This window comes from Triturus cristatus, chromosome 2_1 (assembly GCF_964204655.1).
Source record: "Triturus cristatus chromosome 2_1, aTriCri1.1, whole genome shotgun sequence".
In the NCBI taxonomy this organism is placed as follows: domain Eukaryota; kingdom Metazoa; phylum Chordata; class Amphibia; order Caudata; family Salamandridae; genus Triturus; species Triturus cristatus.
This window is the reverse complement of record NC_140581.1, coordinates 902,762,211-902,786,613: the sequence shown is the minus strand read 5'-3', so window position 1 is coordinate 902,786,613 and position 24,403 is coordinate 902,762,211. Positions and strand designations below refer to the sequence as shown.

At 43.3% G+C, this 24,403-nt stretch overlaps 1 protein-coding gene across 1 annotated transcript in view; it reads left to right on the top strand.

Annotated features, from left to right (window-relative positions):
• KIF27 (kinesin family member 27) overlaps positions 1-24,403 on the top strand; it is a 551,081-nt gene that overhangs the window by 361,262 nt on the left and 165,416 nt on the right. The window contains exons 10-11 of the mRNA XM_085633120.1: positions 8,418-8,623; positions 21,651-21,848. Of these exons, the coding sequence (XP_085489246.1) occupies positions 8,418-8,623; positions 21,651-21,848 (404 nt within the window). The remainder of the gene's footprint in view (positions 1-8,417; positions 8,624-21,650; positions 21,849-24,403) is intronic.

Genomic DNA, 24,403 nt, shown 5'->3' with positions numbered 1-24,403 from the left:
CCGTCAGGTCATCCAGTCCGGCCTTGATACAGCTGACTCCATTGCCAGGGTGATGGACTCTTCGTTGGTGACTAGGAGACATGCCTGGTTGAGAGGATCAGGATTCTCTACGGACATCCAGGCCACGTTGTTGGACCTTCCGTTTGATGGATCAAGGCTCTTTGGAACCAAAGCTGATTCTGCTTTACAGCGGTTTAAGGAAAGCAGGGCTATTGCTAGGTCCTTTGGCTTGCAGTCACAGCCTAGGGGCTTTTGTTTCTGGACATTCCGGGGCTGTGGGAAGGTGTCCGACACCAATAGCAGCAACAGCAGCAATATAACTCTCTGTATCGGTCATACATAGGGAAAGGAAGCGGTCACCTGCAAGGGGCTGCTAGCCAACAGGTCTCCTCCTCCCCCTCCTCCTCCCCAGTCCCCACCACTGGTTCTGCAGGAAAGCAACTCTATATCTCCTATCTTGGAGCATGTTGGTCCTGTGGTCCTGTGGATGGTGGGGTGTCCCATTTTCTACAAAATTGGAAATCTGTTACGTTTGGGTTATGAATCTTGTAGAAAATGGGTACGCCCTTCCCTTCCGGGAGTTTCCCAATCCTTACCCTCCTCGCCAGGGTTGGTGTTTGGAGGACCATCTGATACTTTTGCAACAAGAGGTCCAATCCCTTTTACAAAAAGGTGCGATAGAGATTGTTCCGGAGCAGGAAAGGGGTCATGGATGCTCTTTCCGGTATTTCATGATTCTCAAGAAGGACGGTCGTTTGCAGTCGATCCTAGTTCTCAGGATCCTGATTTTTTATCCCAAACAGGAGACGTTCAAGATGTTGACCCTAGCTCAGGTTCTTCTGGCCCTGCAACAGGAAGACTGGATGGTGTTGATCGATTTACAGGATGCGTGTTTTCACATTCCTATCCTGAAGTCTCATCGGAAGTATCTCTGTTTTACGGTGGGACCTCATCATTATCAGTTTGCTGTGCTTCCATTCGGTCTTCTTTCCGCACCTCGGGTCTTCATGAAGGTGATGGCGGTGGTGGCAGATCATCACAGAAGGTCGGGGATTCCTGTATTCCCGTATCTGGTCGACTGGCTACTCAAAGCCAAGTCGCCAGAAATGGTCCTGCATCATCTGCAAGTAACAACACAGCTTTTGTTCAACTTGGGATTTTCGATAAATGTGCCCAAATCTCACCTGGTGGCCTCACAGCACAATGTGTTTATAGGGCCAGTACTGGACACTACATTGAGTCATGCTTTCCTGCCTCCTCAGAGGATTTTAGACATTTAGGATATGATCCCAATGTTTCAGGATGGAGCGGCTGTTCTGGTCCTGAAGCTTTTACGGCTGCTCGGTCTGTTCGCTTCCTGCATACTGTTGGTCAACCATGCACATTGGCACATGAGGGCACTCCAGTGGTGCCTCCACAGGCAGTGGCTTCAACACAAGGGAGATCTCAGGAAGGTGATCAAAATCTCCAGGGACAGCGCAGTGGACCTGTTATGGTGGAGTGCTGCAGGCAACCTGTCTCAAGGGAAGCTGTTACAACCTCCTTCTCCAATGGCCACAGTGATAACGGATGCATCCACTCTGGGGTGGGGTGCTCATCTGGGGGATCTGGAGATCTATGGCCTTTGGTCTCCAGAGGAAAGATTGCTTTACATCAATCTTCTGGAATTGCAGGCGATACATTTGGCTCTCAAGTCCTTTCTTTCCTCCCTTTGTGGTCAGTCAGTTCTGGTCCAGACGGACAACACTACCGCGATGTGGTACATCAACAAGCAGAGAGGATTAGGGACGTATCGTCTCTGCAGAGAGGCTTTGCGACTCTGGTCCTGGGCTCAGGACCATCAAATTTGCGTTATTGCAAATCATCTGGCCGGAGTGCTGAATGTGCGTGCGGACAGTCTCAGTCGGCAATACTCAGCCGATCATGAGTGGCATCTTCATCTGGAGGTGGTCCATCACATTTTCAGGATGTGGAGATTTCTTCCGAGAACGCGCACTGCCCGTCTTTCTTCAGTCTCCAGGATCTGATGCAGGGAGGTCTGGGGGACGCCTTGCAGTTAGATTGTGGCTCACAGCTTCTTTACGCATTTCCTCCCATACCCTTGATTCCTCGGGTTCTGAGGAAGATTCGCCAAGACCGTGCCCAAGTCTTATTGATCGCCCTGGATTGGCAAAGAAGGGTGTGGTACACAGACCTTTTTCACCTCTCATTGCACCCTCCGCTCCGTTTCCCTCTCAGGGCAGATCTCCTTCCACAATCACAGGGGCAGGTTCAACATCCCCACCTTCATGCCTGGAGATTGAACGGGCCCATTTGTCTGATGTCTTTCGTTTTTCTCTTTCCTTGGCCCAGCAGGGTTGTGCTGTGGCGACTTTTAAGGGATATTCATTGGCTTTATCAGCCTTCCTTTGTTTACCAGATCAACCTTCATTGTTTAAGTCTCCCATTGTTATGAGCTTCATTAAGGGTCTCACTATTTCCTCCCACTCCTTTTATTATGCCTCAGTGGGACTTAAATTTGGTTCTTACTTTTTTTTATGGGGTCTCCGTTCGAGCCTCTTTATAGTTGTCCGTTGAGACTTCTAACATTCAAAACAGTTTTCCTGATTGCTATTACTTCTGCAAGGAGGGTAAGTGAGCTTCAGGCTCTTAGTTCTAAGCCTCCCTTTACCACCATCTATGCAGTTAAGATGGTTCTCAGGACAAAGAGCTGCTTTCCTGCCTATGGTGATTACTCCTTTCCACTTGGGGCAGTCTATCACCTTGCATACTTTCTATCCTCCCCTAACCCTTCCAAGGAGGAAGAGAGACTTCACCGCCTGGACCCCAGGAGGGCAGTCAGCTTTTACCTGGACAGGACCAACGACTTGAGACTGGACGACCAGCTCTTCATTAGTTATGTGGGGAGAATAAAGGGCAAAGATGTCCACAAGGGAATGCTTTCCAGGTGGATCATCTTGTGCATCAAGATCTGCTACGCCTTGGCCAAGAAGGAGACTCCTGAAGTATTAGAGCTCATTCTACTAGGGCTAAGTCTTCTTCTTTGGCTTCATCTAGAGGTGTCCCTGTGGTAGACCTCTGTAAGGTGGCAACTTGTGCCCCCTTCCACACTTTCGCGAAGCATTATTGCTTGGATTCAGAGGTGAGGAGGGAAGGTCTTTTTGCTCGTTCTGTGCTGCAAGATGTTTTGGTATAGGTAGGCAGACACCCTCCTCCGTGAGCCGGTCTGCTTTGGGATTCAATTCAAAAGGTGAGGAATCCATAGGCAGATGTATCTATCAGAAGAACAAGTTACTTACCTTCGGTAACGCTTTTTCTGGTGGATACAGTATCTGCCTGTGGATTCCTCACTGAACCACCGGCCTCCCCCTTGTCTGCCTTTCTATACCAAAAAGAATTTTGAGTTTAACATGACTGGTATTTCTTTGTCTTTTGAAATGATACGTAGCTTTTTGCTATGATACGTCTGGTATTTTCAGTCTCTTTTCCTCCTTAAACGATATACTGTGTATATTGGTGCTTACATTGTATACTGTATATATTTGCGAAATGTTGTCGGTTCACCTGTTCGCCTCGAAGGTATGGCAAAAATGGGTGGAACTGACGTCAACATGTGAACGAGGTCTTCTTCTGGCTCCGATGATGTCATACGGAGTCGCGAGCGGAGTTGTGCTATTGTGACGTCTTCGTTGACGTGGGAGAGCTAAGGAAAAAGTTTCAGTGGAATGCTGGCGCAGGGGTAATTCAAAAGGTGAGGAATCTACAGGCAGATATATCTATCAGAAGAACAAGTTACTTACCTTTGGTTACGCATTTTCTGGTGGGTACAGTATCTGCCTGTGGATTCCTCACTGATAGAAAAAAAAGGTGAGGAATACACAGGCAGATACTGTATCCAACAGAAAAAGCGTTACCGAAGGTAAGTTACTTGTTCTTCCCCAACATACAATTCTGCTCTTACTTGCCAAAGGTCTCAGGGGGTTTGGGGGGTCCTATGCCCCCCTGTAGGCCCACTGCTTGCATGGCCCTTCTCAATGCTTCCTACCTTACCCAAGGACAGGGCAGGGAGTCCCAAAAGAAATAACACTAAGGCACATGACAGCTGTCCAAATTCACAATAGCAATATCAATCAAAGCACCGGGCCAGCTGTCAGCTGCCCACTTTCCTTAAGCAGCAAAAACCATACCACAGCAGGAGGACGTGGCAGCTGACCGGTGCGCAAATGTCCTATTTATATTTGCGATCAGGATGTGTATTCAGCTGGCCTCATGAAAATAGATGTTAAACAAACTCCTTTACAGTCTTTAAGCTAGGTTAGAGGGATAGGCAGAAAGAGGCATTTACTTCAACCTATGGCAAAAGGGAAGGATAGAGATGTGGGCACAGAGGCACCATCAACCCTCTTGCCGATGAGCAAAGGTCATGAGGGTGGATTAAACTTAATCTATATGAGCATGACATGCACCATAGATTTTAACAAAAGAAAGTCAAATTACAAATAAATGATTTAAGGACAACAGAAGGTGGCTTGTAGTACTTTACAAAAAAGTCCAGATGAAATAAATAAATAATTGCTGTGTGGGGCTGCTGATCACCACTAACATTAAAGTAATAAAAAAAATGAAAAGAATTAAGAGGTTTTCCCATTTCTTTAAAACAATATTCTCTTGTGGTGTTCGGGAACATCTGGACAGATTTGTATGAGAGAAACACCACTAAGATTGCCGAACTATGGCAGACTTGTAACAGTGGAGTAGTCCAACCCTTAACAGAGCTCTTTTTTTTAACTCTCTTGTGGTGTTGCAAATACCAAGAGAGAGAAAAATAAAAACATATGTTTTGGGGGGTTTAGTATTTTTAAAGGCTTTCACAATATTCTGGTACTGGAAGCAGAATTGAGCAATTGTGTTTCTTTTTTTTGTTAATGGAGTATTTTATGTTCCTCTGCACTAATTTTCAGTTAGCCTTCCAGCTTTGCCCAGGTGCCTTGCGAGTTGATGGTGCCCCTTTACCCTCACATATTATCGTCAATAGTGTGTGCAAAGATGGAAAATTCACCAATTTTCGTTGTAACATAACCTTAATTACACACCAGTTCTCAGTCTTTCTAGCTTCACATTATCATGCACATTACATCATTAGAGATTTCACTAATAACATAATAACTATTGACATATATATGGAATGGTATAGCATTTGAAGAGGAAAAATAAGTGGAACTTTACCATATAATACCAAAACTAAAATAAAAGTGTCATGCAAGGAGCATTTAGTGCTGTAGGATGTGAAGTGATTGCCTTCCAAACAAACTTATGACTGACGTCTAAAATAAAATAAATAAGATATGTAAACAATTGGACAATTACTAATTGACATCATTGTTCTGTCTATGAACTTTGTCACTTAATCGTTGAAACTCTCACACTCATCCACTTACTCAATCATTCTCTTATTCCTATATGTATTCGATATGTCACCTGACATGGCAGCAGTGGGAATTCCATTCTGGTTATGCTGCTTAATAGTAAGCTCAAGTTGCCTTTGCTCACATTAAAGTAAGGTATGTTTATGAAAAACATCAGAAATTCCATTAAAAAACAATATCTATACTTTCAGTAACATTATAGTTACATTGCGAAAATATTAAATTGCTAAAACTCCCTTGTTATAATAAGCTTGACGATGCCATGCACTGCACATAACCTCAAACATGACACAAACACTAGTGTTTAAAATGTCCTCATTAATGATATATACCAAAATAGCGACCCAACTGTCTAGGTATCAATAGTTTTTGTTGCCTCATTTGACCCCTAGTTTTTTGCCTTTTTTTGCAGAAAACTGCTAATGGATCTCACCGAACCATAAAAGGATCACAAATTGCTTTAACCAATTTGCCTCATCCACCTTTGGTGAATAGCTGTCCGTTCAACTAGAGGAATCTGATATAAACATAACTACAGCTTCACTATAACCTACTAACAAGTTGATCTCTTAAAGGATGTATTTGCAATTAGTGTGCATATTGAGTAATGGACTATTCCAAATACCTTTTAAACATTACATTAGCAGCAGAGGGATTCAACCATCAATTTGAGAGATTAAGTTTAAATCAGAGACTGAACACATGCTCAAATATACACCTGTATAATGGCAAATCATTGTAATATTGTTAGTCTGAGAGTATTAACTGTACTGGAGAACTTTCTTTTCCAGAGAAAAACATTCTATACCAAATCCCCATAATCAGAAAAGAAGCAAGCATATCAATCCATATTTTAGTACACTGTTAGCTTTAAATCATGTTTCTTATTGCAGAGAGAACCCTGTAATGTATGAATAACCCTATTATGCAAAACAAGGTCAAACTGCTAAGCCTATCTATATGAATGTTGTCTTTTTTGATAATGTTCTTTGCAGCTAGCACAGTTTCTTTCCTTGCTAGTATAATCTTCCTAGTACTTGTTAGCTGTTCCTCCCATTTCATTGTCCTGTACAGGCATTGTTTTACTTCTCCGATAAACATGAGCTGATGAATCCAATATCCATAGTTAATTTGATAATATACTATTGTGAATTGCACATGGAACTATTCATTACACTAGCAATAAAGCCAATTTCACTGTTAAGAGGTGGCTGTTACAAATTGCTAACAATAAATAAATCAGATTTAAATCAGCAAGATAGGGAGCAGAATTGAGTCTCATAGAGTCCTTTCATTAAGAACATTTTATCGACTATTGGATGATATTTTGATAGTAAAGATCGGTCAGTTCTCTAAGGGGATATAGAACAATATATCTTAATTATTTTGGGGTATTAATAGGATGTGCTGATCAGAACTCACAGACTCATTTTTAAGCCAGGGTTGCTTACAGACTTTTACTTATTGTTTTGAGGATGTTGTTGATGGAGGGGTTGGCATTGCATTTCATGCTGTCAAGTGATAGTTTGTTTGGAGTCATTCAATGTCCGAATGGTTTTGGTGATTCAGCTGCAGAATGCCTGTCATTTGGCGTATCTTCCACCTTATTTATTAATATTATTTATACCTTTATTGTGCAAAATATAAAGTTCCGTAGAAAATACCATTTCATAATCAGACTGATAAGAATACATAATGTACATTGTTAAACTCAACTCATCAGATTTGAAAAAAATACTAAACGAGAGCATCAAAATACATATAGATTGACCTGTCATACCACAGCTACTAGAGTGCACTCATAGAAGTTACATAGAATATGCTCTGCTGATTTTACAACGTGCTAAAAGGAGCATTAAACTTAATGAAGCTTCGTCTGTCAGGCTACGTCTACTAAGGTGTATCTATAAAAGATATATACAGTAAGTTCTACTGCTTTTACAGGTTTCTTAATTGATGTATTTTGTTTTGAGGCTTTCGAATGTTATATCCATAAATGTTGTTAGTTACCCTATAAAGGCATTTGATTGTGTCGTAAAACAAGCTAAAGTCGCCTCCTTCACAGTGCGCTAAGATAGGTTCCTGAAGGAAGGAAGGAAGGAAGGAAGGAAGTAAAAAACGTGCTGCACATATTACACAGCCCTGGACAAAGGCAGATAATATGATTTAAGGATTTCATGTCATAATTGCAAAGTCTGCAATTGGGGGTGCGGTGTGTGTGGATTTCCAGGTACATTTGAACTCTTTCAAGTGAATATATAGCAGTCGGAATCTTGAAACGTTTAGTTTTGTTAATGTCTCTAGATTGGAACCAGTGTATTTCTGGTTCGGCTGAAAATAAGATTGCGTGAGAAGCTCCGAGTGTTTGTATTGTGAAGCTTTTAATACATATCTTAAACGAAAGGCCTCCTGAAGTCTTTCCTTAATGTCCCTTTTACGGATTGGTGCTGCCATTTCCATAAGATCCTATATGGAAGTTAAAATGTAATCTTGGAACAAGCTATTAATTTTGTCACAAATGCTGGATACAGAGTTCCCTGTAAACTCCTGATGTATCAGGCCTCTCAAGGTGTCTTCTTTTGCAGAAGTCCCAGTAGTAGTTGACTTCTCTGGCCCAGTGGGCCGTCTAAAGTTGCACATCCTGCTCTGGATGGAGCCTGTTTGATCAAGTGGCAGCAGATTGTTAGATTCCATCCAATTGGTTAGATGTCGAAGTAGGTGTAGGGCAAAAAGTTTTTCTTCTGCGTCTAAAAGAGCTATCAGGCGGAACTTTGCAGGGTTTTTTCGGCTGCCCTTTTTATGCAGTGGTTGAATTGTTGCTCCTTGTCAAGAAGCTGGTACCGCGCTTGACTGCAGAACATGAACGTACACGGGCTTAAGTTTTCTTCACCACATATCCACCTGCCTAACGCTGTATAGATGTACTTAGACATCAATTTGAAATGACATTCAATATGTTTCTCAATTTATAATGCTTTTGGCTCTTTTAAGGTAATGATGCTCAGACTGTGAACCAACAGTATGCAATGAAAATATCACAGCTGGAACAAGAAGCAGAACAAGCCAAAACAGAGCTGGCCGAAACACAAGCACTTCTTCAAGAACTTGAGAGCAAGGAAACCAGAGACACTGCTCAGAAGGCAAAGTTACAACGAGAGTTTCGGAAGAAGATGGATGCAGCAAAGCTAAAAGTGCAGGTAGTTTATTTCTCTATTAAGATTAATACATATCAATCCTTTCACTGCCCACATTTTCTCGGTCTTTTATCAAGTACATCTTTTTCTGTACTGCAGCTGCGGGTGCATGTTAAAAACCATTGCATCTTTGATAGTTGTTCTCAACCATATTATTTGGCCTTCAGACTGCAGCTTTCTGCCAACTTGCGCCTATAGCCATACTATTTTAATTGAGAAAATTGGTAATTCTAATTACTAATGATAATATGTGCAGAAAGGGTCTTTTCAGTCATTGCTGAGTGACATTAAACTGCCTTAATCCCAAGTGATATCGTGCAAGGGACATCACATAGCATTTATTTGATATTTATTGTTGTTTTGTCATGATGGCACCACAAGAAGGGACAGTGCTTTCATATTGCAATAATTTTAATAAGTGGCGAATGATACATGTGTGATAATCCATTTACTGCATGTTTATCACCAAGGGTCTAACCCTTCCTCTGCAGAAGATATCCTAGGAGAGATGGGTAACCTACTGCAGTCTATAGGCACTGAACTGTACAATTACTCAAAAGAGTAAGGGGCATGTTTCTTGAGCTACCAAGGATGTATCAGTGCCCTGAGATTTTCATGGCAGAGGTACTAGTAGCCCTCTGTGAATAATTCAGAGCCAGATACCAGTGGCCAAAGGGCAAAGTCAACAGTTCTCCATTGCCAATATGTTTCACAAAAGGGAACCTGGTGGCCTGCTCCATATAATTCCTAATCAAGGATTAGGGAGAGTTTCTCCTCAAAGAACAGGTCCCTCACTGGTTCAATATACTGCTCAACTTTCTGTAGTGATATGCAACCTTCTAATTGTGGGGGTTTGAAAGCTAACACAGTGACATATTTTCAATTAATGGAGAGCCCACTAAAACACAAGCCCATGAGGTTTGTCACTAGGCTACATGACATGAATGAATGTCTTTCTGAGTTGTACTGGGTAGAAACCTAAATTGCATCTCTCTTTTGGATACATAAAACCACTTGTATAGATGAATGACAGAGAGAGTGTTATATCTCCGACATGCATTACAGTCACAGCTGCAGTTACATGGCAGGGCTTAAACCATTGCATTGGAAACCACCCATAAAGTGAATAACAAAGTGTGTTCAATTTAGTGAGGTCATGGTATTCAAGGTTCCAATTCTGCCTTGTCATTAAGAGCTGTCTAGTTTCTTTGTGTCAGCTTGTTTGCAGAGTGGAGGCACTTACTAAATGGCCTTGCAGATGCAAATATGGAAACTGCACTGGGCCAGGGTCAGACAAAATTAAAATCAAACACCATACATTAAAGATCATCATTGTGTAAATAAAAACAATGTCCAAGCGCTTCTTAAATTACTACAGCCACAGAGTGACCCAAAACAGTAGTACAGTACTCCTGCTCGGAGCTGGAGTAAGTGCAGCACCACGTCGACAATAAGTGGTACTGCAATAAACTCCCATTGAAATCAATGAAATTTGCGACATAAATTATACCCCATAGGAAATAAGAAATGAAATTAATTTAGCTAGTTAGAAATATAAATAAATATGATTTGATGTTAAAAAATGTTTAATTTAATCATGTCTTATTTTAAAAACCTTTTTTGCATTTGAATATTCATATAACACAGTTTTATTAAATATAATTACATTACTGTTAATTAATTCTATAAAACACTTTTAATAATTAATAATACATAATAAAAATATATATGGTTTTACTTTAGGTTGGTATCTATTTTTCAATTTAACTTTGAAAAAATAATGTTAATGTAATTTAATATATTGAAAATAATTTAATTAAGTAGCATTTGTGTCTTTAATTCGCCAATTAAAATAAATATCTCTAAAAGTTCCTGCATTTTTCTGATAATATGGCCTGTTAATGCGTTCTGTGTGCATTGTAAAATGTATGTAGAATCTTTTTTGTGGTGTTTTCAGTGGTAATACTTTTAGGACTTCATGTGGACATGAATTAGCTATTAAAATGGCAGCCTCACCCATCGTAGTGGGCCTGAGGAGAAGACCTGGCACAGGATAAATGTTGACCTAATATTGAACAACCCTCCTGTAGTAATTAAGTTTTATCTTTCATAAATTTACATGCTTGAATCCCCCCCATTGTCATGCTGGGAGTCTCACAGTAGACATAGTGGGCTGGACAATGTTAAATATATAGAGAATAGCTTTAACATGACCCAATAGTAGTCTATTCACACCATTATAAGAGATCCAAAACTCAGCCAAACAGGCAAAGTACCGCATTCACATCTCCTCCCATAGGCCACCACAGTTCAGATTTCTACTGCACGTCATGTGTGAAGATTTTGCCTTTGAGCTGTGCTCAGTCAGTCAGATAAATTACTATTTCTCTCAAAACTTAGAAAGGATTTAGCAATTTATTAATCTTAAAATGAATCAGACCATGACTGAAGCTTCCAATAAAGGCCTTTTTAGTCCATGTGGAACTTGTGGAAAAAAGAGGACGCGCTCTGAAGATTCACACAAGAAATACATTTATTGCCTACCTCCAGCACACAAGGCAAACAACTGTTAAATTTGTAGCGCATTCTCCACAAATACTCTTAGTGCACACACTTTTAGTGCACTTTAAAGACAAGATCTGAAGGAGAACCTCCTAAAAAAAACCTTTAAAGCTTTTAAAAATCTAGAAGAGAAGAGAGCCCTCCTTCAAATGTAAGCACTCTGACTAGAAAAACATTACAGAACCTTTTCTGCACCTTCAAGTCCTAGAGAGAAGAAGCTGGCTCCGCAGTCTTCAAAACACTTTTTATCCTACCAGCAATGAAAATTTGATCTGTATCATCGTCGAAGACACCATCACCGATAAAGACATCAGCAGCGTCGATGACTATCTTTATCACTTATAACTCCATCAATGGGAATACCGTTAATGACAACACCGTTGACAAAGACACTGATGAAGATACCGTTGATGAAGTTAACAACAACACCATCGACTCAGATAGCACCATCACCGACGAAAAGGTCGTCGTCAACGACAACATTGTCACCGACTGCTATTGGTATCATGCCTTCAGGTACATTTCCCAAGGCCATGACAACCCATGCCCTGACAATCGCTACACTGTCAACAATGAAAACTCCATCAACGAGAATGGACATAACCTCAACGCCAAAGAGCACGAAAATAACCATTATTTCTGACAAGAGTATTCCATTGACTTGGATGCCTGAATATACGTGACCAATTAAAGTTTCACCCAACCCACTACAACACCTCTTCTACACAGAAGAATCAGACAGGGGAAACCCTTTGGACCAACATACACTCCCACTGAGTTAAAGGTGAATGCCAAGGATCCAGAAGTAGAGGATGATGATAACAAAACATGATATATCCATCAGATAAAAGGCAGGTTGTCAACCTGGAGACTAGACACACATGTCAGTTCTATATGCAGAATCAGGATGGTGAAGATGATGAGGATGATTGATGGCAATATGATTTGGACATTTCTGAAAAACAATGCAAGGGCCACAAGAAGAGATGACATAGGTGGCCATGGCCTTGCCCAAATGTTTATGTCACATGCTTTAAGACTACTTTAGACGCTTTGCTGAGTCACTTGATTCCCTATCCAAAAGACAGCTTTTGAAACCTACAACACCAACCTGTTCCAGACCTCAAACAAGACCAATCACACAGCGCACCCCCAGTACTTTTCACCTCCCAGGACTCCAATGACTCAGTTGTCGCACCATTCACCTCTGCCACCGCAGTCAATTACACCACAGGCAACAGATACAGATGACGACCAGGAAGGCAGACAGTTAGCAAATACCCCCAGTATTCAGGCCTAGAATGGTTGACTACATCACTTCCACACTGCATGGTGTCACTCACCCAGTGTTTGAATCTCCATCAGGTGACATTGGTGTCTTCCACAATTTGATAAAAAAGAGTGCCAAAATGGTTTGACCTACCAGTGACGTCAAAAGAGAATGCCTGTATCCTATATGAATTCAAGGAATATGCCAGAAAAATTATTAAATCAATCGCTATAATAGACCACATATGGGTGGAGGGCCTAAAAATTATGAAGACACCAACTATTATTCCAGCAGTGATTCCACGCCTGGACAAAAAGTACAAAGTACCAGATTTGCCACCTCCGAACAGACTTGGTGTAACGCAAACAGCTCAAAGTAAATCTAGAAACCCAACATTTAACTGTACAGCACTGCCCGACAGGGAGGGGAGGAGACTAGACAACATTGGCAAACAGTTTTCTGCCACAGAAGCCACCTCCATCAGGACCTCAAATGTTCTAGACATACTCACTAGATAAGACCATTGGATGTGGTCAGACATAAGGCCATACCTAGAACATTTGCCAGATCATTAAAAATCTAAGGCAAAAGCAATTCTACAGGAAGGAGAAAGAAAGTTTTCAGCAATTATTGATACAGCTATGGACAAATCATCAGCTTTCTTCAGACAACTAGCTGTAGCAGCTGTGTTGCACAGACAAGGTTGTCTGCTAGTCACTTTCTTTAGACCTGATATGTAAAGCAGGATATTAGATATGCAGTATGATGACGAGGCTTTATTTGCCACCATAACGATAAAGCTCTACAGTCTATTAAATCAGACATAAACATTGAGATTCCTTCAATCAAGACACCATCAATCCTTTCGAGGTGGTATATGGAAGGGGCGTGTATTTATACAGAGGGGTCTAGCAGTCCTATAGATGCAAACAGCATACCACCCCTTATCTTTAGTATCACTAATCCTATCACCAGCAATATAGGGTTCAACCATCTACTTCCTACCATATACAAGCCCCTCACAAGAGAGCCAGAAACCTATCCAGTAATAATGAAGGTGCACAAAGGCAGTGACAAGATGGTGATGGTTACAGTACTTCACAATACGCTTGTAGAGGAAAGATCTCTTCTAATTACAACAATTAGGTCATCCTTACATCAGACTATTGGATGTTGTAGCTTATAAAATACGGTCACTTGTTAGGATTTGTAGGAAAACCTCCAACGACACCACCTCACAAGATGAACTGTTGACATTTACATCTGTTTTAGAAGAAAATGTGTACCTTGTTAGATAAAAGAGGAATATAAGTGATCCCAAAGACACAAAGGAACTTCAGCTTTTATTCCAATTTTTTCCCCATAAGGAAAAAATGGGAATATTGAAACCAATATTAGATCTCCGAAACCTCAACAAATATCAATAAAAGCAAAACTGCACACCACCACCTCAACAGAACAACGAAGAAAGCGGCCCTACAAGAAAGTATCAACAGCAAACACTCAATAGTAAAGAACTTTTTGTTGTGGTCAAAGAATTCGCCAGACCCAGCACAGAGACAGCAATCGTCCCCCCCTCCCAAGACCTCTGCAACAACATCAGCACCTACTTCCACCTCAAGATCACGGAGATATACGACAGCTTCAACAGCTTGGACACCTAAGACCCTCCCAAACCACCCGCAATCACCGTACTCTATGACGCCGGATCCCAACAGACCCTACTCAGCTGGACTCCCCTCACCACAGATGACACCCTCAAGATCATGCAGAGCATCCGTTCCGGAGCACCTTCAGACCCCTGCGTGCATCACATCTTCAACAGTGCCCCCGAACTCTGTCGCACCATCAACTGCTCCATCAACTCCGCCCCCTTCCCGTAGGACTGGAAACACGCAGAGATCAACCCCTTGCTGAAGAAACCCTCTGCCGACCTGACGGACCTCAAGAACTTCAGACCCATCTCTCTTCTCCCCTTCCCAACCAAGATCATCAAGAAGACCATCAATGCCCAACTTTCTGAGATCATCGAAGCAAATCACATCCTGGACCGCTCCCAATCCGGTTTCCAAAGCACCACAGCACCGAGACCACCCTCCTCCCTGCTACAAACGACGTTCACACCCAGCTCGGTGAGGCGAAACTGCAGCCCTTATCCTCCTGGACTTCTCGGCTGCCTTTGATACCATCTCTCACCGCACCCTAGGCTCAAAACTCCACAATGCCGGCATCCGCGACAAAGCTCTGGAATGGATCCACTCCTTCCTCACCGGCCAAACACAGAGAGTCACACTACCACATTTCCTCTCTGAGCCAACAAAGATCAGCTGCGGAGTGCCTCAGGGCTCTTCCTTGAGACCCACTCTCTTCAATATCTACATGGCTCGCTCGCAGCCATCGTCAGGGTCCACAGACTCAACATTGTCTCTATGCCGACGACATCCAGCTGATTCTCTCCCTCATCAACGAACCTACAGTCGCCAAGAACAACTTCCACAATGGAATGAAGGCTGTTGCCACCTGGATGAAGAACAGCTGCCTCAAGCTCAACTCAGAGAAGACCGAAGTTCTCATCATGGGCTCCTCCCCCCGCCCGGGACAACTCCTGGTTGCCTGCAGCACTTGGAACACCCACCCCACACCGACAGACCAAGAATGAAACCTCAGCATCATCTTGGACACCAAGCTCCCCATGAACTGCCAGATCAACATCATCTCATCATCCTGCTTCCACAAGCTATGCCTGCTCCAAAAGATCTTCAAATGGATCCCCACCGAGTCTAGAAAGATGGTCACCCACACACTCATCATGAACAGAATCAACTATGGCAACACACTCTATGTCGGCATCACACAGAAACTCCTCAAGAAACTGCAGAACATTCAGAACTCCTCAGCCAGACTCAGCCTCAACATCCCCCACGGCAGCCACATCACCAGCTACCTGAGAGACCTCCACTGGCTCCCAGTCAACAAAAGAATCACCTTAAAGCTCCTCACACACGCCTACAAAGCCCTACATGGCGTAGGACCTGTGTACCTGAACCACCACCTTGCATTCCATGCACCATGCAGCCAGTTGGGCACACACCTCCGCTCTGCCCAACTGGCTCTGGCTACATCCCACATATCCGCAAGACCACAGCCAAAGGAAGATCCTTCTCCTACCTCGCAGCAAATACCTGGAACACACTGCCTCTCCACCTCAGGCAATCACTGCACTGCCTCAATTTAGGAAGGACCTCAAGACCTGGCTCTTCAACTGATCCACAGCACCTTTTACGGACCAGCAACCCCCCTAACCCCCTCAGTGCCTTGATACCCTTACGGGTGAATATTCATGCTTTACAAGCTACCTGATTGACTGATTGATTGAAAAGTTCTGCATTGTGACATTACAGGAAGTTATACAATTTTTATGAAACAAAGACCGTATGACATCTTTGGACCTGGAGGATGCATACTTTCATATTCCTATTTACCCAACTTATTGAAGGTTCCTGAGATTCCAGGTGACTTATCTCTATTATAAATTTAAAGCCCTCCCATTCAGACTAAAATCTGCTCCAGGAATGTTTATGAAGTACATGGCACCAGTAGCTGCTTACCTCAGGAGACAATGTTACCAAGTATTACCCTATTTAGACAATTGGCTAATCAAAGCAAAAACCTTAAAAAGCATCTGCATAGTCTAAAATAAACTGTCTTCAGCCCTTCTAAAATCTAGGGCATACTTTAAACAAAGAAGGCGCTCTACTTCCAGTGAATATTGCATTACAGAAAAGCCCTTTTGACATGCGAGGCTGAATCTGAGGTTTAAGTGTGTAACGTACACAAGTCTGATGCAGATTTGTCTGTGTCTTGGGGATCGATTTTCTGATGACTGGCTGCTCTCAAATGCTGAAGGACACCTGCCTAGTCTCTGCAAAATCTTCAGGAGGTGGTGTTTTCCTTATTTGTATGGTCCGTCTTTGTCTACCACTCCGGACGATGTATGGCTGCACCTTCACCGCAGTGGTCATCAGCTTGAGCTGGGTCAGCTGTTGGTTCGTCGCCTATGCCAAATAACGTCTTAGTTTCCTAGCTGTCTTCAACCTTGTTCCTTGCCAGGTGAAGAGTAGGCAAAACAGGTGCCCCATTGATAAGGCACTATCTGTGAGCACAGGAAGTATCTGATAGACTTAAAGTATGTATTTCTGCAGTGTTGAGGCTACCAAATCTTGATAAAACTGTCCCTTATGGCCATGGAAAATGATTTGCTCTTTCACCCTACCCTTGACCAGTACATCTCCTTTCTCATTAAAGGAATGAATCGTTGTGAGGATGCTTGGGCACACTGCGCCCAGAGTCGTCAGAGCCTACTTGATGTGTCAGGTCACTTCATATGGGCAGTTCCTCAGGCTCGTGACCAGTGAAATGTAACAAGTTCTAGACGAGGCTCTTCAGATCTCCCTCCAATGCTCCAGTTGGAAATCAAAAAGTTGCACTGAAATGCTGTTTACAGAAATCTCCACAATGCACTGCAAAGAAGGCAGAACAGCATAGAAGAGTACGAAGGGGGTCATTATCAATCATGGTCATGCATGTAACCTAGAGGACTCTTTTTCTGGTGTTTTCTTTGTCTATGTCACATAAGAAAATACTATTCACATTCTGTAGTATCTTTACTATTTTTTTTTATTCATAAGGTATGAGTGCTATTTTACTACTGGAATAGTAAAATTACACTTGTGGTTTGTGAATACTAAAACAGTAGTAAAGTTATTACAGCAAGTGTAAATTTACACAAAAGTGTAAGTTTACCTTTGTAAATCAACCCTGTGAATCGTGGTTATCAGGGTTGATTCCCAAAGGTAAACTTACAATTTGGGGCTCATTAGGATGTCGGGCGGAAAGCCTCCGCCCGACAGTCAGAATCTTCCCGACCGCATCGGAGCCCTTCCGACCAACTAGGTCGGTTTATAGTCCGATCGCCTGATTACGATGTTTCGTAATCGGCCGGTCATTCCGAAACAGTTCTGAGAAACTCGCAGAGTGTTCCTGTCGGTCAGAACCGCAACGTAACCCCCCAGGGACGTTGTTTTCGCCATCGGGATTACGATGTTGGTTTCTGTCAGCCTTTCCGCGCCGGCCTTTCCAGCATGGAAAGGCTGTCAGAAAGTGACTATGGGGACCCCTAGCAGAGCTCCCTAGGCCTACAGTTGGTGAGCGAGGGGGTACCTAGGGTACCCCCCTATAAATCCCTGCACTGTGTGGCAGGCACCATGGGGTCATAATCCGGCAGTCAGAACCACCGACCGCAAGTCGGTCGGTCCTGAATCCGAGATGGTGTTGAGCGGAAGCTTTCTGCCCAACATCGTAATGAGCCCCTTTGTAGTAAGTTAACTACTGTTTTGGAATTCACAAACTACAAGTGTGATTTTACTACTAGTAATTTTACTAGTAGTAAAATTACATTCGTAGTTTGTGAATACCAAAACGTACTAAAATTACTACAGCAAGTGTAAACTTACACAAAAGTGAAAGTTTACCTGTGTGACATTTTAAGTGCCCATTCATACCCCCTGCAGGAGAATGGCAACGCCATAAATTAACATACTCCCTCCCTGTTTTGGACCCATGACAGTATTTCATACCTGGGTCCCAGATTTTCCCAAGTTTCTTGGGACACCTCTCCCTTTGTACACATATTTCTCACCAAGCATGCTGAAATCCATGTTTGATTTCCTTGTTGTTAAGGTTGAATCATCAGGGCGACATCGCAATTTACCAACATCTCGATAACTGACCATTTACCTCGGGTTGGAGCTTCCACTGTTTTATCATTAGAAATCTCAGTGACATAACTGAAGGCAGTTGTGCAGTGCTTAATTTGAGCCGGTGGTTTTCGGTGCTAATTGTCAACACCAGGAGTTATGACAGTCTGTTGTTTATTCGTTCAGTATACAGTAAAAATGACTAATACATGCCGCCCAAGCCGTTCTTATAGCATTGGAGGCCTGGAATAGTCTGAATTGGCACACTTGTAGTAGTGTGATGGTTGTAGTTGTGTTGGTGCTGACAAATGTGAGCACTGGCAGGGGCAATAGGTGTCGCAAGCTGCAGCGGGCTCCTGACGAGGGCCTGGCACTTATGTTTTTTTTTTACCAAATTGAGCACTGCAGTTAGTCTGTAAGGGCCTTATTTGCTAGCGGAAGTTTATCTCTGTGCATATGGCCCCAAAGCGGACGGAGTTTGTTCCCTGTGTGTCGGGCCATTTCATATTTTCCCTTCTTTTGTGGACACGGGCAGGGAAAATGAGGAACGGTTCTCCCACCCTCAATAGAGTGACTGTCACTGTAACCCAGTGGACCTGTGGCAGGCAGACCCCTCGGTCAGGGGTTTGCCAAAGTTAGCCCAGCCGTTTCCCGACTCTAAAGAGAGCAGGGGAACCACCGGTTTGGCAGGACATGTGGACCCGCGATTTATGGCGTTCCTGCTACTCCACCAAAACCTGATTATTGTAAAATATTTTTTGGTTAAATGTTTGCTGGCAAAGTGTGCCAGCACCGGGACATTGATCGATATTTTACTCTCCTTTGAAAATTGAACAGTATTTGTGTACTTATTTCGCTGTATATTAATGTTGACTAAAAGTTCTGAGTGTTTCTGACTTAGCTGCACAATTTTAGTTCATAAAATGAAAAATGTTGACTGATTCCAAATTAAACTCTCCTTTCCTAACTGTTAACATATATCCCAGCTGCATGGCAGAAGCAAACCAAGATTATTCACAAAGTTGCTTCAGGGTGCAAATAATCTTCTCAGAAGCCAGTGAGAGATTCAGGTTTCTCTCTGATTATGTTGCTATATTTCCATTATGTGTGTAAACATGAACACAGTGGCAATATTTTGGTGTATTAGAAATCATATAAATAAATAAATAATATAAAATAAATAAGCCTTAAGACAAGGGAAATCGTCAGAAATAAATAGCAGAGTTGACCTAAGCTAACTCCCAGAATTGCTCTAGTTTAGGGCCAGGCCAAGACGAATACTTTGCTGATTGCTAGTACGAGAATGTTCACTGCATGGTAACACAGTTGTGCAACCCCTATCCTGAGTAACCAACCCAACTTCATGATATTTGTTGTGCTGGCATTTTTCTTTTGGCCTAGTATTACAACGATGGTGCTTGCATGCTGTGTCCATGGTGGTTCTGTAAGCTGTGAGATGCAGCTCTGTGTTCCGAAGGCTCCACCCAGTGTACATTTGAGCTGACACAAAACTACTGTCTGTGTCCTGTGACATCCATATTAAGCAGGTGTGACCATATACCATATGTTTCTCCTATACAGACCTTTTTCTTGTGTGGGAAGACAGTTGTGCCTACTAGCCCCACATGAGTAAGGCTGTGCTTATTGCAGTGCCCAGATCCTGCACTCACATCCAGAGTGATTATGAGCAGGTACTGTGTGCTGTTTAAGGTACTATTATTAGTGTTTCAAGTATTACGTGAGTCTATGCTAGACTAGACCACTGGAATGCATTTTTGACTGGTACAGCATAGCAAATAATGGGGTTGTGACAGCCTCCCCAGGCAAGGAAGTGTATTGTTGGCATTCCTGGTCTGAAGGGAGCATCCTCAGACACTGAGACACTGAAGTGTGAGAGGATGGAGCCAGGGCTGCTTTGGAAATGCAGCAGTGACCTTTTGTGGAGGGCTTACAGATTATCTCTCACGGAGCTCTGCCATCAATGCTGATAGTCGGTAGAGGGAATTAAGTCAGATGATTTCCTAGTAGAAAGGGAATATTTGAGGCAATGGCTGCCTTTTTGTCTTCTTCCAAGTGCTACTTCCAAAATGGTTGTTGACAGCCAGGTGCAGAGCTTCAAATTTGGCTGGATCCTAATAACTAAGCCTGGGCAAAGTTTTACTCTGCGGATCTCCGCAAAGTGCCAGAAAAACTCTGCCGTGCTCCGTGGAGTTCTGCCAGCGGTAGAGTCTGTTAAGTCATGCTACACACACTGAGTTTTAGCACCATCACTTTGACACACGCTGTAAAATCAGCACGGACGGCTCTGCTGCTTTCTGTAGCTCGAGTAGACATTCTACTAGAGCGGCAGCTTCCTCAGCGTGCGCAGCAGATTTCTCAATGCGAGCAGTCGTGACCTGTCGCGACCGCCCGTGATGAGAAATCTTGCCAGGAGGAGGTCTAGCGCATTATTTTTTCTCACAAGCGCTCGGCAACTTACCGTTGGCAAGCTGATCGAGGTAAAAAAACTTGGCTCCGGAGTTTTGCCCTCTCCGCGCGGAGTTCCAAAAAACTCAGTCGACAGAGCGGAATTCTTCGGCCACCCCTACTAATAAACCCTGCTTCCCATGGGACCTCTGAAGGGGTTCTGACACTGCTAAAGTCAGAAACCCTGCGTCAACATTTCTGACCAAAGTCAAAACTTTGACACGTGAAACTGCTGTGAGACAGCGTTAGCTGCTGCTGGAGGGTTCCTGGGTGGACATCTTGCAGCAGGATATCTGTGATGACCTGTAGCAACCCTTCTTCGTGTGGATATGAGGCGCATGGTGGGGAGCAGGAAGCCCACAGTGTGAGGACCATGAAGTGGTCAATGGGACAGCCAAAGACTGTTGCTGCCTGGACTGTGCCTTTGCTGTGGACTGCTCAGACCTGGAAGGTGTGGCTGAGTGTGAGGCAAGGCATGTGGGAATAGCTCTAGTGTAGGGGGAGAGTCGAGTACTGTGGGTGCAGGAGGCATTTGAGCATGGGATGGGCACTGCAGCCGTGTAGTGGTATTCTTCCCGTTGCCCTGTTTTTTTTAATTAAATCAAGCTTGCATTGTCTAAACAATTGTCGCGCTGCCTATGAGGAGACTGCACAACTTTGCACTTACATACATATTTTGTATCTACTGAGAGTCCTTTTTAAAGTCAACACAAAGCTATAGGACTGTTTTGTGTTTGTCCCCTACTAAATCTAACACTTTTGATAATGCTCCATTAATTTGTTCTTGAAGTGCCTGTTGTTGGTCTCTTTGCAACTCAGTTAAAAAAAAAAAACCTTGGACTACTTTCAAGTCCTCCTAGAGCTGAAATGTGTTAATACTTTTGATTTACCACAAAAGTCTATTGTTATATGCATGAAAGCTATCTTTGGCTCTTAATATTCATTTTATGGAATTGACTATGTCGTCTGGTCTTAGATGTTGAACAAGAAACAACAAGATACAAAGAAGTTGGCATCGCTTTCCACACAAAATGAGAAACGAGTCACCGAGCTCGGGCAGAACGTTGATCACATGAGACAACAGCAAGCACAACTACAAAAGAAACTACGCGAGGAGGCTGACAAAAAGCGAAAGTTGGAGTCGGAGATTCAACAAAATCAACTGCAAATAAAAGTAAGAATCATCCTTCTTTAACAGTTCTGTGGACTGTATTACAATGCACCATAGACAAGGAAATAAAATAATTTAAAGATAATATTTGGTGTAGGAAAGTTATCCCCTTGCACCCCTACTACTGTGACCCTGTTAACATGTGGGCTAGATAATGTTGACCCTTGCCCCCCCCCCCCCCCCCCCCCCCTAACGTTCCCCAGGGCGCAAAATTTTAGAAGAAAAGAATTCGGCCGCAAGAGACCTGCTACCAAATTTTTTTTCTTTTAACATTTTGCGTCCCTAAGAATATTGCGCCAGGAGCAGCTGCCCTGTGCCCCCGCCCATGCAACACCACTGCGGTGCAGGGATCATAATTATAAGTTATGTGGAGATTGCCTCACCCAGTAAATACCTGGTGCAATAAACTCAACACCCTGGCAATTTCCCCCAGGTACATTGCAGCAGGTCAAACCTACCGAACTATATATAAGAAAATTACTGGGTGGATACTTTTTGTTTTTAACATGTCTTGATTGAGATTTCCTACAGTATAATGTATAAAAGACAGCAGTATGGCTATGCTAACACTGAAACATACAGTGTTACCAAACAAGGGACATCCCTTACAGGATAGGATACAGCACATCAGCAACCCAGGCCTCTTTCTCTTCTCGCTGCTGTCTAGCTTCATATTACCGGCCACGTAGCATTCAGCTCAGTATCGACCTAGCCTTCACTAGCATCTCCCCTGACATAAACTGTGTAGAGTGGCAACCAAAACTAATTATACCAATTCTATAATACTAAGCAGCAATAGTGGACAGTCCGTGGTAGTACTTTTTCCTCATACCCCCAGGCAGCACCGAGGGGGGAAAGGCGGGCAGCCCATCTACAACATCAAACACACACACACACATATATATATTTTGGGGGTCGTTCCCCCAACCCAGAGCATGGGTGGCCGCACAGCGGCACCCCTGCCCTGCGTTTCCACGTCTGCCTCCAGGCCCCGTAACTACATTTACCATCCCATCCTCGGGTAGGAACCCTCCTGACTACATCACCACATTGGGCACCAAGGGCCCAGATCTGGAGAAACTATGGTTGGGTCATCCCATGGCGGCTCCACGGCCACCAGAATTTCCATCATGGCTCCCCATAAATCTTAGTCCTTGTCATCAGTGCACACAAACTGCAACCGTTGTTCCTCTGCCAACCCACATTCATGCGCGTCGTCCAGGCATTTTTGGATGGTTGGCGGCCTGGCTTGCATCCAGCGTTTGACTAAACACCACTTAGCCAATCCCAATCCCAGAAGGGCAAACCTGTGTTACATTTTAGCCCCTCTTTTGGGGATCGTGAGCACTCCAAGAAGGCAGTGCTTTACTGTATGTGTGCAACCCTGCATATAGTCCGCAGTACCCCCTCCCAGTACCTCTGCAGCCTACTGCACTCCCACGTCATATGTATAAATGGCACATGATCTGACCCACATTTGGGATATGCATTTGACCGGGACATGCAAATTTTGTGCAGCAGTTGTGGTGTTAAACAATAAAACTGAGTACGCTTGAACCGTGCATTACTAGCTATTTCCCTGACCTAAGTAAAGGCCTGTGTTCATTCGCCATCCGTAAGTGACGGTGGTAAGTCACCCATCCACCTGTCAGGGACTACATGTCCGTATTTCGGTCCCCCTTCAGGGCCTTATAGATGTGAGACATCAGGCCTCTACTGGATCCAGAAGCAGCATCAGTGTCTGTGATTCCGCTGGCTGCGCAGGAAAATCCTTCCAGACCGCCAGAGCTGTCTGGAACAGCTTAGCATATTGCAAAAACTGACCCGGCTGTAGCTGAAACAAATCATATGGAACATCTGACCTATCTATAACTACCCCGTGGCGACTGCCACTGAGTAGTATATATATTATGCCATTCAGTAACTTTAGGCCACGAGTTATAGTTATCATAAGTATAATTATAACTGCAGAATTTCTATGGTTTTGTGCGGGTAAAATGTCAACTTAACTATAACATCTCCTTACCCTTTGTTTTTTCCCAGATATATATATATATATATATATATATATTATCTACTGGCGGTCGCCAGTAGATAGTTATAGTTAGGATCGTGTTTCCATAGGAAATCCGCAACATTCTATTTGGATTAACTTTGGCGCCGATTGACGAATCCTCGCGAAATTTTTTAAAATAGGTGGGGCGCTCCGCTCCGCTCCTTCCCTGAAAGTCTCGGGGGGATTCATCAAGCGGGGGCTGAGAAAAAGGGGGGGTCCCAAAACGCGTTTTCCCCATGCATTTTTCCATAGGACGTTTAGTCCAAGCTACAGCCCGAACGGCTGAACAGAATTACTTGAAATTTGGCAGCGAGGTAGTCCTCAGGTCAGGGATGTGCCTTTTGCAGGTCTGGTGTAAATCTGTTCAGTATTTCCTGAGAAAATAGCATTTAAAAGCATATATATATCTATAAGCGCGCACCGTGCGCGTACGGTAAAACTTACCGTACGTGCACGCTGCCGTGCGTGAGCGCGATTCTGATTGGTTGTTAGATCTTAGTAA